Raw genomic sequence first — 19,104 nt, forward strand, 5'->3', positions numbered from 1 at the left:
GCAGGTTTCGTTTATTTCAAAATCGATGTATCACGATACACTTTCTAACTTTTGGCTGATACTGATATTAGTTCATCTTATTATATCTTTGATTGAAGTTTGGATTCGTGTGTATTATGAATAAAGTTTGGATTCGTGTGGTAATGACAAAATACTATTTCTTTTAAAACCATGAAAATAAATTAAGCGAGTGAAAAAGTCTACTGAACTACGCATTTTTGCGTATTTTTCGAAGAATTGCTTCCGTGCTATAATACCCATATATGGGTACTGGCAGTTTACCTATTTATAGGTAAACCCACTTTACCCATAAAATGAGTGTGTGCACTTTTTGACGATTATGGGTAAACTTTACCCATATTTTGGTAGACTGATCTTTGCGTGTAGAAATCCTTTATAAGAGAGATTCGCGGAAGGTGACACTTCTGTCAAAGTGTGAGCCAATCGAGCAGCGAGTGCTGTCAAAGTGTGAGCCAAACGAACATGCGTTATGTTTGTTTTGAACTTTTCTTGAGAAGTAATGTAATCCGTTTGAAATTATTTCGGTAAAAGTAATTTTGCACGAAGCAAAAATATGAAATATTTTTCTATTTTAAATTTTTGTCAATTCAATTTTTAGTTGCTGATGTTTTTAACTGTTTATTAGCTTGGATATGTAACTCAAAGATCTTTAACGAAACAAAATACACTTTTTAGCAATGAGGAAGTTATGTCCGTGTTACAATATTATTCTCGACGCCGAGCAAAAACAGCACTGCTGGTCTGTTGTCAAATTATTCCATTTTACTTCCGCCTATCTCTCTATAAAGGATCACTAGTGCCACCTAGTGTCAATTTTCAAGTGACATTTCGAGCCTACTGTGATCTGGCTCTAGTACTTCGCAGTGATAAAATATGTGATTGGCGAAATCTGGTGCAGTTTGATATTTTGTTCGTACAAGAGTGTCGTTGGGTGTCAAACAAACATCGGGAGAAACAGAACATTGTTGTGCAAAAATTGTCAACGCAGAACCGGAACGCGATAACGTATAGTGAAATTTCGACCGGAACTGTAAAAGTTATCAATCGTGATCACCAAGAGTGGAACTATTTTGATATTGTGCCAAAAAGGTGATAAACGACGTTTTCTAGTGAGAATCGTGAGCTGGATTTATGCGCCGACATCGGAGAGGTGTTTAATGTGAACAATTTTCTTTGTTATTGATAAGAACCGCTTTGCGCACACGTCATGCTTGGAATTTTGTTCTGTTAAAAGTGGTTTTCGCAATTTGAGGGGAAAAAGGCATCTCTCCGGTAATCGGTGCACATTCCCAGTCCGAACTTGCACACGGTGGAAACACAGCAAAGAACTACACGGCCAACAGCAGCAGTAGGCGACGACGACCTTGACGAGAAAATGTACCTGTACTTGGCTTGCTGTGATCAGAGAAAATTTTGCAAGAGCCATTGTCGGAAATTTCGCGCAAATTTCGTCCGCAGTCCGCTGAAATGTGGTGTTTTTCAAAAAGTTTTTCCGTTCTAATGCATCAGATTCGTTAAACGAAACAAAAAATCATGCTCATTATTCATACCATTACTTGTGATACTCGTAGTTGCTGGATTATGCACCGCTGTCTTGGATGATGAAAAATTATATGCGTTGCTAGTTGTGCCAGAAATGTCATTAACCGTGTTCATAATGTAAATATTATTTGTTGAATCATTCGTTATTAGAGCATTAAAAGTGGAAAAAGTTCACAAAAAAATAGTGTGTGATAGTGAAAAGAGAAAATAATAAGTGTTGAAAACGGTTTTGTACACGTCGACTGAGCTCTATATACCTACATATTACAAAAAAAAAATAAGCAACAACATAAAAGTTAAAAAGCAACAAACAGTGAATTTTCTGAGCTAGTTTTGCTTGTAAAATGAAAAAATTCACTTTCAAAGGAGTTTTAGATGGTTTTCGAAGTTCTACAGTGAATCAGCCCTCTTCTCTTGGACCAACAAGGATCTGCACGGAGCAAGAAATACAAGAAACATTACGACCAGAACATTTTCAACTGCGCAAGGTATTTTTTTTTCTTCTGTATCTCCGACATCCTCTCCCGAAAGGGTGTGGTCTTCTCTATTGTCCTCATCCTACCTACTGGTCCGTGGTGCGTTCGATAATCATAAAACCGCGGCTTTTTTACTAAAATATAATTCTAAGTATACTATATGGTATTTGGGTAAGCGAAACGCAAATCCATTCCACTGAGACGTACAACAATTGTGTTATTAAGAATATTTGCAAGCTTTACTACGATAACACTCTAATCATTTAAATGTTGAAGTTCAGCCTTTCTTGCAAAAAATCGAAACTGAAAGCAAACCTATTGAAGAAAATGTCCCATGTACCATATAAAATTGAATGACTAGTAAAAGTCAGAAAAAGATGATAAATGTTGGAAAATCAATCTCTCCGATCAATGATCTCATTGTCTTCTCACGTTTAAAACTTTGATTACCTACCTACCTAGAGGAACCCTGCCCTTGGGTGATGGGATTGACGGTGATTTATCAAGTGAATACATATTGTTGGTATTGTGAAACTACTCTAATGCTAATATATTGATCGCGAAAATTAATCGTAATTATAACTTATAAAATGTAAGCTAGTCTAATAGTTTTAAGTTATATAATGACATGTGTTTCAATGCTTTAATATATTTTTCACTTGATTTATCACACCTTCAGCCTGATTTGCTGCTGAACAGGAATCGCTAAAGAAATTTCCCGCCGATTCCTTGCAGAAATTTTCTACAGCAACTCCCGTTTGAACTGACATTTCTTTTCAGCTGCGTACTGCAATCAGAAAAAAGAGCTTTCTTGATCGATTCCTTGCAGGAATTTCCCATGCATCAATATAGGCCGAGAAATTACTTGTCAGCAGCGAACCAGGCTTTCAGTATGAGTTTAGTTACTGTCGCATGATCTAACACCAGATAACTACGCGTAATGCTGGAGGGACCGGCAGGGCCTACTACCAGTCTCTACTAACACTCAAATCAATAACAAGACTGGGAAACCAACGATCACCTTCATCAGTAGCACTATTTCTAATAGTAGTATTTAGTTCAATATACATAAATCTTTTTCAGTAGACCAAGAGGCGCAAGAGTGGGTGCGGGTGGTCTCTGCGTCTCACAGGTCATTGAAAATAGACTTTTATGTTAGGTTTACTAACAATGTAGTAATTATTACCTTAGTAATACCGTAAGGTACCGTAATTCAGCGCATCGCCTAAATCCGCGTATTTGGTCCATTTTTTTGTTGAAATTTAAGAAAATTTTTGAAATTTGCCCATACTGCTATTTTTATATGTTGGTAATGCATCATAATTCCAATTAAAATTTTCATTAATAATAATTTACGATTTTTGAGAAATATCCCAAAATGTGAATTACGGCATTCTACGGTATTGCGTTATCTAGTAAGGTAGGTTGTAGCGGTATTAAAGATAGTTTAGAAGTGTTATTGATATATGTATAATAATTAGAAAACTGATGACGCTGTTGTTACTGAAATGTTTAATTTTTTACTGTCTTTTATAATATGATATAATATTGTTGAACAAAATGCTGTAATTTATAGCTTATTTAATTCTCTAAACATTTTTGCACTACTTTGCATTTATCACACCAACACTGGCGACATTAGCGTTCTTTGGGTAGTATTTCTGGTATGTATTAGTAACCTCTATCGTTTTTATTCTAACGATCATAACATAATTATCGTGAGCGTAGTAGTGGAAATAACATAGAATTAGCTTTTGTATTTGTAGTTAAAGTATTATGGTATTAGTTGAGATGTGACACTTTGTTATTGTCTATGAATATACCGCTTTGATGATATCACATATATTTTCTAATTCTCTATTTCTCGGTACACCGGCCACGGGAACGTCCCTCGGACTCAACGGACCAGCGATGGACCGCATCTCAAGCTAAGTAGAAAAAATATACTGCATACTATTTTTGTTTAAACTGAAACAACAACTTAACTTTTCGGTCCCTACATATTCACCCGCCCGATAATACAGCCTTTCCAATCTGGAAACTAACTTGAGACATTATTCAATTGAATTCTCATTTTGAGAAGACCTCAGAACAATAACAATACGACGAACATAAAACACATCGCTGACCATACCGAACACATTTACAGTACATTTCGATTTGATACTTCTCATAATTATCTATAACTTGGAATCGGTACTGCAAGTTGTCAACATAGATAGTCATCTCTCCTAGAAATTGTATTGATTAGCATTCCAGCGCGACCTTTGGAAGATAAGACTTTTTAAAACCAAACACTTGACTCATATTTTGGAATAGATTAGAACAATAGATTGCAACACATCATTGACATTGTTTCATACTAGTAGCGTAAACGACTAAAATACTAGAGAATACATGACATACAAGACCTGAAAAATGACGAGACACTTCAGATAGTTCTTGTTCGCGTATAGATGGAAGCACATTTCATGTTTTTCACTTCAATAACGTTCATTCGGGAAAATGGGTATTCCATCAAATCGCTATCGTTTTAAATTCGACCGCAATCTATATAATTAACATTTTCTGTCTATCATGGTCAAAAGATGCTTGGAGATGACATTTGTGCTACAATTTGTCAACATAGACTACTACAACATAGCTCTGTATGTTATTTCCAAGAAGTGCATTCATTATCAACATATATTTTCATGTCGCTTCTCCATGCGTAAACAAGAATCCAAATTGCTCAGGACTAAAGGCTGACTATACAAACATGACTACGGGAGGGAAACTGAAACAAAAACAATTCAATAAAACTACTTCTGCACAATATTCAAACAAAATAGTGTTAAAGCGGGCAACATAGCCTATTCCGTCTAAATATTGGCAAAAGTAGAGGTAAAATTTGCACTACGGGGTCCAGCACAGACAAAGAAGCTGTCATACAGCTCCAGCTGGAAACCCAAAAAAAAAAAAAAAATTACCTACCTACCTAGAGGAAAGGAGCAACTTCTGTCTGACTCATGGTGAAGTTTCGAACAAACAAGTTGCATTTGAATAAATTTGCTGGTTTGCTGTTGACAAGAAGAGTAATCGCCTATCTCGATGTGTGGAAATTCATTTCAAGAAATGGTCAAGAAAATCAAATTTCTTTGATCGCAGTACATAGTTGAGAAGAAATGTCATTTCAATTGGAGATCGCTGTAGGAAATCTCTTGACCCACTCAGTCAAGTAATGCATTACATGTCTTTACTCTTTTGAGCGAAACAGCATACTTAGCTCTTGGAATGTAGAAGTGAACACACTGCTTGTTTCAATAGTCCTTTGAAATTTGATTTTAATTTTCTTCGAATCAATCGTGTGCGCGAGGGCGTAAGTCGCATGATCGATTTCTCTTCATCGATCCTCTCTGCTGCGAATAAAGGTGACAAGATGCAAGTTTGCATCACTGCCTAGCATCCTGAAATGCAAAGCTGCTAAAAAATTGTTCGTAGAAGAGGGGATCGATGAAGAGAAATCGATGGTGCGTTTTACGCTCTTTTTCTAGCACACGCTTGAAGTACAAATCTCGCGTGTAGTATCATACAGGCGTATCTGCATTGATCGATTTTGTCTTTAGGATAATACCTAAAAATCAAACGATATTTGATATTGAAGAAGGGCAATGAGTGCTTTTTACTGAATCGATAAAATCAGATTAAAACAGTCACCCGTCCGAGTAATCAATTAAAGAGTAAATCGATGAAGAGAAATCGATCACTGCAGTTACGCCCTTATGATACTGACCGCGAGAATTGGAATATAAGCAAGGAGGTGAAATAATCTGAATTTTGAGCAAAGTAACGCACCCAGCGAAGTTTTTTCCTGCCGGTATGATTGTTGGGGTGCTCCCCAAGTAATACTTATGACACACTTGTGGTATACGTACCATTGTACAATTATCTTGAAATGGGTTCCATATACTGATAATTGTCTTCATTCAAGATAGCCTTGGAATAATTTTCTTGACAACTTGTACCATGGTATATGTATCAGATGTCTGTTCAAGGTATAACAATTCAACAGCATTGGCTTTCGTGTTTTTAATGTTTTATGACAGTTACGTGAGTGCTATAATATTTGGTGGCGACATTCAACGTTGCCAAAAAATCTCGATTAATTTTTCAAATCGGCCGTAAGGCTGATACAAATATTAATTTTCTTTTATGTCACCCCCCCCTTCAAAAATCCGAAAATTTTGAAGGGGAGAAAAAAAAAGATTCATAATTTTTTTGACATCAGTTAGGTTTTTTCAATTTTTAAAGTAAAAAACAAGTAAAATAATGATCCAGAGAACGTTTGAAAAAAGTTCAACAATTATCGTTAAAAATAAAAATTCGAAAAAAATACTTTTTTTTTATTTTTATTTTTTTGTTCCTTATTTATTTTTATCCCCCCCCTCGTACCTTCCAAGTGGTCTCGGACATAAAAGAAATTTAATATTTGTATCAGCCTAAGTAACTTTCATCCGGTTTTGAGAAAATTAATTAAAAAGAATCACAACCTTTCTTCTTTCAAAACAGTTTTGAAATGAATCCCCTTTTTTATATTTTTTTTACCGTGTATATCGCTTAAATTTTGCATGCAATCAGCTCGCGTTAAAACACTAGGTGGTTCCTATCATTTCCCACAAAAAATGTATGACAAAATGATAAGCCGTTTCAATCAGTTACTTACGACGTTTTTGTACCAGTGTAAAATCGACTCAAGTAGTGTTTTGTTTTGATTCGTGGTTAAGTCACTTTGTCTCCCATACAACGGAGCGGCGAAAGTAGCGGTTAGCTTGCGAAAGTGGAGAATCTTACTTTCGTCGTTTTGTAAATTCGGAAATTAAGCGTTCTAAAAGTGAAAAATCGATTTGGTTTAGAGCGGAACGTGTAGAATTTCGTCTGCGAAACACGTAGGATTGATAAAGTAAGTTTGTTAACTTTTCTGACTTGAGTCTGTTTGAATAAGTCTTCGAGAAATGATATTTTGTAATTCGCCTCTTGACTTTTTCCTAAACCTTTTAGAGCCAGAATATAAAGTCAAAATTGTGTGGCTACAAAATCATCTTTATTGCACCGTACAATATCTTATTTAAACTACTTGGCGTGGCTGAATGACTCTTACTTGTTACGACTATGATAAAAGATTCATATCTCGATTACTTTTTCAAATCGACGTAAGTAACTTTTATACGGTTTTGAGAAAATTAATTAGAAAAAATCACAATCTATCTTCTAAAACTGTTTTAAAATGAATCACCTTTTTAACATTTTTTTGCCGTGTACTTCGCTCAAAATTTTGCATACACTCAGCTCACGTTCAAAAACTAGGTAGTTTCTATTATTTCCCACAAAAATAATTATAAGAAAATGATAAGCCGTTTCATTCAGTTACTTTCGACGTTTTTCTACCAGTGTAAAATCGGCTCAAGTAGTGTTTTGTTTTGATTCGTGGTTAAGTCACTTTGTCTCTCCATACAGCGGGGCGGCGAAAGTAGTGGTTTAGGTTGCAAAAGTTGAAAATGTTACTTTCGTCGTTTTGTAAATCCGGAAATTAAACGTTCTAAAAGTGAAAAGTTGAGTTGGTACAGAGCGGTACGTGTAGAATTCCGCCTGCTTAACACGTAGGATCGATAAAGTAAGTTTGTATACTCTTTTGACTTGAGTCTGTATGAATAAGTTTTCGAGATATAATACACATTGTGTTCATAAAAGCTGCTTTTAAACTACATGACTTCCACTTGGCTTCTGATAACCATTACAATTGCAATTTATTAATCACCACACCAACAACATCATTAATATTGCGTATTTAGAAAAGAACACTTATTCCTAATGGGAAAATGCAAAACTTTCGATGTTTCTGCGTATATTCTTCAAAACAGCACCTTCAAACTTTGATGATAATAAATCTTAGAGATGTTTAGTAGAATAAATGAAAACCCGGATTTAGTCTGCATTGCAGTCTGCAAAATTTGCAAACAAGTACCTACGATGCTACTCAACAGAGACCAATACCAGAGACCAGAAGCAATACATGACTTTTCAATATGATACCTACTAATAGTTCCCGTGATGTACCTAACAGCTCTTAAATTTAAAGTTTCTACAAAAAAGGGTAAGGAATTATGACTATACCCATTTAAAATATATAATGTGTGCATACGATGGTTTTCTTCAAGTCGTGCCTATTACTGACACGACATGCATATCTGTTAAAGGATACATTTTATTTGCTTAATTATCAGTGATATCCATTGTCTATCGCAGGTGATGGATGATGTTGATGTGACATAAAATGCAGAACTGTATCGCAGTAGGGCTGTACACATCAGCAAATTTTAAGCCTTGACAGTAATTGAAATTTCAAATAGACCGTCAATTGCACAATTTTTAGAAGTTTTATAAACAAAAAATGGGGCCTTCCTTAGCCGAGTGGTTAGAGTCCGCGTCTACAAGGCAAAGCTATGCTGAAGGCTAGGGGTGGGAGAGCTTTTGCTTTTGAGCTAACTCTTGAGTTAGATTCAGAGCAACTCTGAGTAACTCTCGTTGCTTGTTTGGGAGTGCGCATAGCAACCCGTGCGATAGCTTACAATAACAAGTAAATCTATGGCATCAATGACGTGAGTTTACGTAAATAGATTTTTTTTCTCTGATTGTAGATTGATGGAATGGATAGCTGCTGTCAGAAAGACGTTGTCTACGAACTCCCAGAGCAGCAAGTCCACATTTGACGAACGATTATTATGTGTGACATCGAGTTCCAGAGCTTCAGGGAAGGAAGAAAGTTGATAACAGCTGTTACAAAATGTTCTAGTGCTCTACCGAATACTACTAGAAGCTAAAGGACTGAGCCAATACGCGTTATCTGATGTGCTGCAATCGTTATTTAATTTGGGATAGATCAAGCAATTTATGGAGTATAATAACGTGTTGATGGTTCCTGTCGTCAGCTATCCGGACTCTGTTTGTCTTGGAAAGTGCATTTAGAACACCGCTCCAGGACAGCACATATTTCTCGAAGAACGTTTTCCGGCTGCTCCAATGGGTACTGCAAGCTAGTCCATTGTTAAAGGCAAAAGTCCACTAGGAGCAAAACGTTCGAGTTTTTAAATTTACAACAGCATTTATGTTTTTCAGCATAGAGTGGATGCCATCCTTTTAGAGCGCCTAATAAAAAGTTTTTCACGTGAGCGTGAAGTTGAAAACTTGTTCATTATTTATAAATTAATTTGTTTGACTTTATTTAGGATTCTTTTCAGATATGAACAATTTCTTTTTTCGATAATAATATCGATATTTCTTTCTGGAGTTCGCGAAGGCAATGTAAGGTTATTGTCAGACTTTTCTCATTATGTTGGGAAATGTGATTGATGGATTTAATTATTGGCGTTACTGAATTTAAGATTCAGTCACTTCATCAAGAACACCCAAATTATGACTATCGCCGAAATTCATTATTGTGGTCTAGAAATTTTGAATTCGTTCGGTTAAATGCTGCGAAAAAAAAAACGATTTGACATATTGAATAATGCGAACACGTGATGTCGGATGCTTGCTAAATCCTAGTAACCCGAAATAGTTTTGAGTAAAATCTGAGTTACTCAAGCTTACTCTGTGTTCAAAGTGTTGCTCTGAGCACGGCTGTCCCACCCCTAGGCTGAAGGTGTCTGGGTTTGATATGCCACAAGACCTGCTTCAACCGGTCCCTATATGGCCACTTTCCTGAGGGGACCAGGTGCCCGGAGGATTCCCGGAACGTGGCCAATGTGTCCAAAAACGATTGAAATAGTCACCAATATGATTGGTTCATGAAATCTTGAAGATTGATATGTCGCAAGCCCTGCTTCATAACCGGTCCATATATGGCCACTTTCCTGAGGGAACCAGGTACCCGGAAGACTTCCGGTACGTGGCCAAAATCAATTGATATAGTCTTCAACATACTTGATTCGTTAAATCTTGATATGCCGCAAGCCCTGCTTTCATAACCAGTCCGTAAATGGCCACTTCCCCAGGGGAACCAAGTGACCGGAAGACTACCGGAATGCAGCCAAAGTGGCCAGAAAGACCCAAAGTGGTTTAAAGTGACCTCTTCTTGATAAATCATGAAGAATGACATTTTTTTTTTTTTTACTTCATCATTTATTTACAAGGCTCATGCGCCTTCAGGCATTACGGAGCCGTATTCTTTGAAATTTATTTTGACAATTTCATGTTTTGTTCTTAATTATAGTGTTAGCTTTGGGGAACCGTAAAACTCGCGGTTTGGTCGAGGTTAGGGGTAACAATAATATACAGGAAGGGATAGGATAACGGGGCGCCCACCTTGGCGAGCGAGTCCGCTTTCTCATTGCCCGGAATTAAACAATGGGAAGGGACCCATACCAAGGTGATAGTATATGATTGATTCGATAAAGCACTCAGAGTAGATCGTATTTCACTAAGGAAATACGGAGAGTGCTTTACCGGCCTCATTGAACGAATAGCCTCTATAGAACTGAGGCTATCTGTAAAAATGAAGTATTGATCAGAGGGAAGAGAGGCAATTCGCTCTAATGCGTAATGTATAGCCGCCAATTCTGCGACATATACGGAGCAAGGGCTTTGAAGTTTATGGGCGACGCTATGAACCTCATTAAATACACCAAAACCAGTGGAATCATTTATTTTTGACCCGTCGGTGTAAAACTTTTTGTCGCAACTGACATGGCCGAATTTGCTTGCAAACATTTTTGGTATGTGCTCCGAGCGAAGCAGATCTGGAATTCCCACGGATATCTTGCCTCATAGACAGATCAAAAACTACAGTGTTATTGGAGAAGACTGGGAAGCAACTACGATTGGGAACATTCGAAGAAGGGTTAACCTCCAGAGTCATGTACGTGTAGTACAGAGTCATGAATCTTGTTTGAGGATTACGTTCGATTAGCTTTTCAAAATTCTCAATCACCAATGAATTCGACACTACACAGCGTATGAGAAGCCTCAACGACAATTCCGCGAAACGATCTGATAAAGGCAGTACTCCTGCTAATACCTCTAAACTCATAGTATGAGTCGAACTCATGCAGCCTAGTGCAATCCGAATACAGCGATATTGGATACGCTGGAGTTTGATGATGTGTGTTCTCGCGGCGGATTGAAAACAAAAACTACCATATTCGAGGACCGAGAGAATTGTTGTGCGATATAGCTTTATTAGATTTTCCGGATGGGCTCCCCACCACGTTCCTGTGAGCGTACGCATGAAGTTGATTCGTTGCTGGCACTTCTGGTACAGATATTTAATATGCTTTCCCCAGGTGCATTTAGAGTCGAACCAGACCCCTAAGTACATATGTGAAAGGCCTTGAGTGATTTCCTTACCCAAAATTTGAAGCTCAATCTCTGCTGGGATTACGCTTCCTAGAAAAGACAACCAACTCAGTTTTCTCCGGAGAGAATTCGATACCAAGCTTCGCAGCCCAAGTGGATAAATTGTCCAGAGTATCTTGCAATGGTCCTTGCAGATCGTCCGCCTCTGGTCCTGTAACAGAAACAACGGCGTCATCCGCAAGCTGTCTTAGCACGCAATTTCCCATGAGACAATCGTCAATATCTCTTACGTAAAAGTTGTAAAGAAGAGGGCTTAAGCACGAGCCCTTGGGGAGACCCATGAAGCTAATTCTTGAAGTTGTTGAGGATCCATGAGCGAAATTCATTTGCTTCTCAGACAACAAATTATACAAGTAGTTATTTAGGATAGGAGAAAATCCACATTGGTGGAGTTTGTCTGAAAGGACATCTATGCAAACTGCATCAAAAGCCCCCTTAATGTCCAAGAAAACTGAACCCATTTGTTCCTTTTGAGCATAGGCCAGTTGAATTTCTGTAGAAAGCAGCGCAAGACAGTCGCTCGTTCCCTTGCCTCTGCGGAAACCAAATTGAGTATCTGAGAGGAGACCTTTCGATTCAACCCATTTTTCCAGTCGAAAGAGAATCATCTTCTCTAACAACTTTCGAAGACATGACAACATCGCAATAGGACGGTACGAGTTGTGGTCCGATGCAGGCTTTCCTGGCTTTTGGATAGCAATAACTCTCACTTGTCTCCAATCATCCGGAACAATGTTTGCTCTCCAAGAAGGCATTGAATAAGTTCAGCAAGCGCCTCTTCGCGACGTCTGGGAGGTTTTTGAGCAAGTTGAACTTAATCCTGTCCATTCCTGGGGCAGAATTATTACATGAAAGAAGAGCAAGTGAGAATTCCACCATCGAAAAGGGTAGGTCCATTTCGTTTCGTTCGAGTGGATGGTCACGACTTATCGTTTGCACTTGGACGGAGTCCGGGCAAACTTTCTTCGCGAAATCGAGAATCCATCGAGAAGAGCTTTCTCGATCCTCATTTACCGATACCGCGTTGCGCATTCTTCTACCGACCGTCCAGAGAGTTCGCATCGACGTTTCTCGTGTTAGCCCGTTGACGAAATTTCTCCAGTAACCGCGTTTCTTCGCTTTCACGAGGTTCTTGAATTTGTGATCAAGAGAAGAATACCGATCGAAATTATCCCGAGTGCCTCGTTTTCTGTATTCTTTAAACACGACGGATCGTTCACGATAGACTCTGGTGCATTCGTCATCCCACCACGGAGTGGGAGATCGTCTTCGTACCGAAGACCCCGGGACCGGTTTACGCTGAGCTTGTAAAGCACTGTTGATGATCAACGCGGACCAAAACTGGTATTCTTCTCGCAGAGGAAGTGTACATACCGATTGCTCACCTACGGAGATCTTCTCAGCGTATAGTTTCCAGTCGATATGTTTCGTAAGGTCATACGCGACATCGATCTGATGTGTCTGACGCGAGTTATTGGTAACTGAGATTTTGATAGGCAGGTGATCACTACCATGGGGATCTTGGATTACTTTCCACGTGCAATCCAATGATAGTGAATTCGAACAGATTGAGAGGTCTAACATGCTCGGAGGATCTGGAGGTTTAATTCGCGTTGCTTCCCCAGTGTTTAAAATTGCCAAATTGAAGTAGTCACAGAGGTCATAAATAAGGGTTGCGCGGTTGTCGTCTCTCGGTGACCCCCAGGCTGTACCGTGAGAATTGAAATCTCCTAGGATCAACCATGGCGCAGGCATAGCTTCGCATATCACTGCAAGGTCTCTTCGTGACATTCTGGCATTTGGCGGAATGTATATGCTAGCTACACTGAAGCCTTTACCTCGGGCAGTAATATGACATGCAACTACTTCAATACCTGTCATCGGGGGAAGGTCGATTCTATAAAAGGAGTGGAGTTGTTGATTCCCAAGAGCACCCCTCCATAACCATCCCCTCGATCCAGACGAATAGTATTAAAGTCATGGAAAGTAAACATCATTATCCGAAGTAAGCCATATTTCACAAAGGGCAAATACATCACAGCGTGTGCTATGAATTAAAAATTTTAAACGCATCAATATTTTTAAGAATGCTTCTATAATTCCACTGTAGCACTTCGATCATATCTCCGACCTCATTGGCTAAATTATCCATCGAAAGATATGAAAGATTCAAGAATCGGCCATTTGGAAGCCAGTTGCTTCAAAAAGGTTTCACCAAAGAAAGTGCCATGGTAATCAGCTGTCTTGTAGCGGGTGAGATTTCCAACGTTTCGAAGATGATATCCACTATCCCAGAAAGAGTCAGTTTTCCGGAAACATCATTTTGTTCCTGCTGACGAGTTTGATGATTTTCTGGGCGAGAAATTGGTACAACTGGGGTTTTAAATGTTCCTGGAAGTGCCGGAAAGTCTTCAGCTGAGAATTAAAGCCTGGAGGAGCTTTTTTGCTTTTTCCGTCACTTCTTAATTTTACCAGAGGGATTGAAGAGTTTGTTGACCAGGAACGTTATGTAAAGCGTGCTTTTGCGAGTGCCGTTTTGCAACCGCTCGCTTCCTCTTCGTTCCTGTCTCAATTACGGTATATTCTTCTCCACCCTCAGAGTCAGATCCTTGATCATTATCCGGCAGGGACGTGAAGATATTATTACTAGTATTAGAATGGGCCGATGGAGCAACAGTCGGAGCAATCTTTTTCAGCATATCTGCATAAGATCGCCTAGACCGTTGTTTTAGCGAGTTAATTGTATGTTTCTCCCGCTCTATGTACTTCGGGCAAGCGGTAAGCTCGTGAAAAGCTTGACCACAAGTTGTACATTTTGGTTCCGTCTTGCAGGAACCCTCGGCGTGTTGATCACCGCACTTTGCTACAGCGAGGTTTATTGCTGCAGTAGAGTGCAGTGTGGCCCAACTGCCGGCATTTTTCGCAGTGCATTACCGTGGTACATAAAGACGAACAGGTAACCGAAGACGACCTATCACCAGTGCACTTGGTAGAGCGGATCCAGAGAAGGTCACTCGAAAAGAATTTGACGGCTTTTGGAGCCATCTGGATAGGCTTTGTTCATTTGGCTGGCGTCAAGCACTGGAACTAGTGGAACGGCACGATTTTTGAATCCACCAGCTCCAGACATGATATCAGCTCGAGATAAGTTATGTTCGGTGACCACTCCGTAGCACTCGACCTCGTGACTAGGAATATAGACTTTGTACTCCATAGAAAAGAGCTCAAAGGCAGCAATCTTGTTCGCCTGGTCGCGATCACTAACAGTGACACGCAACTTGTCCCGGCTAGGTGAGTCTACCTCGAGGATGCCTCGAAACGACTTTGACAGATCTTTTTCGATTTGTAACTTGTTTAGCGGTTTTCCATTAGCTTTGGGCCGAAAGAAAACCAGAAAGGGGCCCTTAGATCCGGGTGGATAAGCTTTTGCACGGGGGTCGCCGGGTTAGAAGAAAACCTAGAGGATGAGGAACAAGCAGGAGATTGATTCAGACTGGCTTGTGAACCAAAATTGGTATCCATTGGCTTTTGGGATAGGTGCAGTGTATTTTGAACGATTGGGTGAATTGGATTATCTTCGAGTGGAGCAGAACTCGTTTGCGCCTCGATTCCAACTCCGGTAAGCAAGGGAGGAGGTTTGTCGTTTTCGGTAATCTCCATTACCTCCATATCATGGGTTTGGTCTGTTAGGACAGTTGTCTGAACCGGAACTGATTCATCATCCGAAGAAAAAATGTATTCCGGCGAACCCCCGCCAGTATCATTCGGTTCCATTGCTGACGGACTATGTTTGTTTTGCCGCAAAAATAAATAAGAAACAAAAAAAATAAAAACGGTAGCAAAGGCAATAGAAAAGTTATCAAAAACAAAACCTTAAGAATTATAACTATAAAGAGAAATAATCTTCACCAATAACAGAACGGTGACCAGAATTTTTGTTTTTGAGAAAAAAAAAATACAAGAAGAAAAAAAAAATAAATGCTTACAAAAAAAAATTACAAAAAATATTTCAAAAAAAAAAAAAATATTTACAAAAATATTAAAAAAAAAAATATTTACAAAGTTTTTAATAAAAACCAAAAACTTATGAGCTATGAGCCACTGTGATTTGGTTGTAGTGTAGCGACAAAGAGAGAGAAGGGGGTAAGCGAAGAGAATAGAAACGACGTTTGTTTACCCACAGCAACGATGCGATGATGTTTGGTGATCTTTGCCGAGATTATCACACCATGTGCTTTTGGTCCACAGCACAGCAGAACAATGCATCGACCGAGTGCCTTGTCTAGGCAACGTGTTTTTTCGCACTCCCACGAGATGTGTGGACGTAGTCAACGTTGATGACGATGTTGTTTATGCCGGTTGGCTTCCTATAAAGGCACCAGCAAACGGCGATCAGGATCGATGGTGGCCTTGATTTGGTTATCCTCTCTGTTGGCGTTTGGAAAAGAACGTCCCAATTTGATGAATAGTTAACACGTCAGACTAGACTGGCGGTTAACTACTTCCCGTGGTACACTGCGGGACACACGCGACGACTGGAAAAAAACCAACTTTGTGGTGAAAAAATCCAAAAATTTCGCGATGAACGGAGCAACAAAATAGTGCTGTTGCCGTTAAGAGTGCACGACTAGGAATGAAGAATGACATGTCGAAGTCCAGGTTTCTGAAGCACTTTGTAAGTGGATCATCATCCGGGAAAAAACCTACCCCACTGCACCCCGGAATAACTCCGGAACCATGTGGCCAATATCATATTCTGTATGACATATTGAAACTAGAGAAGTGACCGGTTGCATTGGTGGTAAAATTTTAAAAAATCGCTCCAGAAATAACGGAGATATGATTTTTTGAGTCCTTTTACGAATGCTCAAAACGTATCAAGAGAGGATAAGGGTTTAACTGTGGAAGTGCTCATAACAACACTAAGCTGAGAAATAGTCTCTTTCCCAGTAAGGACGTTAATGCCAAGAAGAAGAAAATAAACAAAAAATAATAACAATGGGCCGTATGAATAAAAATGTAGTAAAGTGAGTTTACTACATGATCGGTAGTAAACGCTAGATGTGGAACATGAGTGGAACATGTTTGTGTCATTTCTCTTTCTACACCTTTCGAACATACTACAAACAACGCGTTGCTATGAATAAAGGTAGCATTTACTACAAAGCTACTGGTAGTTAGCTTCAGAGCTTGCTACTCATGCATTGTGATTGTTGAAATGAATGGAATAATTAAAATTTGAGTAAATATCATGGGAATACGATATCAGCTTTGGTATTTCGAACGGTATTTTAAGATTTCCGTAGAAATTTTGATATTTCGAAAGAATTTGAGATTCCGGTAAAGATTTTTTATTTTTTTTTTTTTGAGAGATCTGGTATTCTTTTCTGACGTTAAGTCCCAACTGGGACAGAGCTTAACTCTCAGCTTCAGCTGTTCTTATGAGTACTTACTATGAGCTTTCAATGTCAATTGACCATTTTGCATGTGAATATTGCGTGGCAGATACGAAGATACTCATTACGGATAATTATGCTCAATCTGGCATTACGATAATTATGTCGTTTCTTAGGAATTCTCGGATGTCAGATGGATTTCAGCTAATTATAAAGTAATTCTTAATTTTATGTAAGAATTCTGACATCCCAGATTCTCTGATTTTCTTTGGAATTCTGGAATACCTATAGAAATTCTGGGTTTCCGATAGGCATTCTAGATTTGTTATAACAATTATGGGATTCTGTAAGCTATTCTGGGATTCTTTGGGTAAATCCGATATTTGACCTGGCTATTAATCTTTTGAAATTATTCGGCGTATCTTTAATGAACGGTATTTCTGTAAGAATCTTCTGAGATTTCAGTGAGATTCTTGCAAACTCTGGTCCGAATCTTTGGAATTCTTGTAAACTTTAGATCCCCATTGGATTTCCAGTTCCGTTGGGATTTCAGAAAAATCTTCAATTATAGTATAAACCTTTGAGCGTCTGAATGTAAAAATGTAAAAGAAAATCCTTAATTCAACCACTATTGTGAGAATTTTTATTTCTAAGAAGCCCAGGGATACTACCAGGAAACCTATCGAAATAACGAGAATACCACAGAAATACCAAGAATCCCATATCCATCAGCGGAGTCCGACATGCTGTTTTTTTTTAATTCACAGAGGAAGCTCAAAATTCTACCGCTATTTCTTCAAATTCTCAATACTGGAATCTTGAAAATGTTAGGAACTTTATAATGTCACAATTGCTGTTATCTCAAGATTCATTCATAGGATACAGATTTCTAGCTAAAATTCGAAAATTCTAAGGAAAATCCTTGTTGTCAAATCATTATAAAATTCACATGCACATAAAGGGAATACTGTAAAGTTACATAACCAACATAAATTTCATGATCGATTACGCGATGCATAGCGGGAATGTAGTAATATTCATATTTTCACATAATTTGTCACGTGAATAAGTGACAAATTTGGCATATATGCATGATTTATTGATTTCAAGAGTCACTCTGAATGGAATTTTCTTAACATGCAGCATTAGGGTAACGTATATAACTTGGACATGCATATAATTTGGACAGGCTGGTTGTTCTATGCTCATTTACAATGAGATGATGAGGAATTTATGTACGGAAAATCATGTATTGCATTATTAATACACTATGCTACTTATTAATGACAGCCGTTTTCATAACAAATTACAAATTGGCTTCAAAAATATAAAAATTGTAAATTGTATCAACAGAACACCTGTGAAACCTACGAATGCAAGAGGATGTACGTTTCAAGAACATACATTAAACGCAAGTAATAGCGCTCAGAATAGGCTTTCATAAAAAGTTAAAAGGCGGCAATGATGATAAAATATTTCTAATATTAAAGCTTAGTTCATCTAAAATCTTAACATGAGTACATAAGGCATAAAACAGGTGGTGTCCAAAATAGATTACGGTTTTTGCTCAGTTGATATAATTTGGCCATCTGATGAAACGCACTGGAATGTCGCATGCATGCATACTTGCAGGAGTATTTCGTGAATCTGATGATATTGCTTGCATTAAATGAAATTATTGATTATCACTAATATACACATCCAATAAGCGAAAAAAATGCATAAGTCACATGTAAACTCTTTAAACATTATGATATGATCGTCTTTTTAAGAAACCATAGAATAGATAGTGAGATAAAGCCCCTGTCCAAATTATATTCACATGAGGGTGTCCAAAATATATATTTGATGTCCGAAATGTATAACAGACAGACAATTAAAAAACGCTATTTTGACAGCTAATGCTACAGTTTGTGAGCTTTTTCTCTCCAGAAACTCAAAAAACAATGATACATTAAGCATATAAGTATCAAAACGTAATAAAATATTAGTATCTAAGGCAGTTAATCGATCGCCGTTTCCAGACATATCCTTAGCCTGTCCAAAATACATAATTTACCCTACTCTGTACTTTGAATTTTCTTAAAGTGGCAGCATCAGTCACTGCTCATGTTCGAAAGTAGTAGGTACTACATGTTCGAAAGGGGTTTTTATTCATACCAAAAGTGTAGTAAACTTTGTGGATTTTGTTTTTGAGTAGATGCTACATGTAGTAAAGTTCAACGCTTTTTATTCATACGGCCCAATATGAGAGTGATGCAGATGACTAAAGTCTGCTG

General features: G+C 38.2%; 1 protein-coding gene across 9 annotated transcripts in view; it reads left to right on the plus strand.

Moving 5' to 3' along the window:
- The first annotated feature begins 917 nt into the window (after positions 1-917).
- Positions 918-19,104, plus strand: part of LOC5568540 (syntaxin-binding protein 5) — a 91,912-nt gene continuing 73,725 nt past the window's right edge. For 6 of the 9 annotated variants that reach the window (XM_021851927.1, XM_021851951.1, XM_021851943.1 and 3 more), the window contains exon 1: positions 1,315-2,051. In XM_021851927.1, coding sequence (XP_021707619.1) covers positions 1,908-2,051 — 144 coding nt within the window. In that variant the 5' untranslated portion in view covers positions 1,315-1,907. Of the gene's footprint in view, positions 1,111-1,314; positions 2,052-19,104 lie in introns of those variants that run through there. The other 3 variants (XM_021851930.1, XM_021851934.1, XM_021851961.1) reach the window with 3 other exon arrangements.

The sequence above is a fragment of the Aedes aegypti genome, chromosome 1, assembly GCF_002204515.2.
Source record: "Aedes aegypti strain LVP_AGWG chromosome 1, AaegL5.0 Primary Assembly, whole genome shotgun sequence".
NCBI classification, from domain to species: Eukaryota; Metazoa; Arthropoda; class Insecta; order Diptera; family Culicidae; genus Aedes; species Aedes aegypti.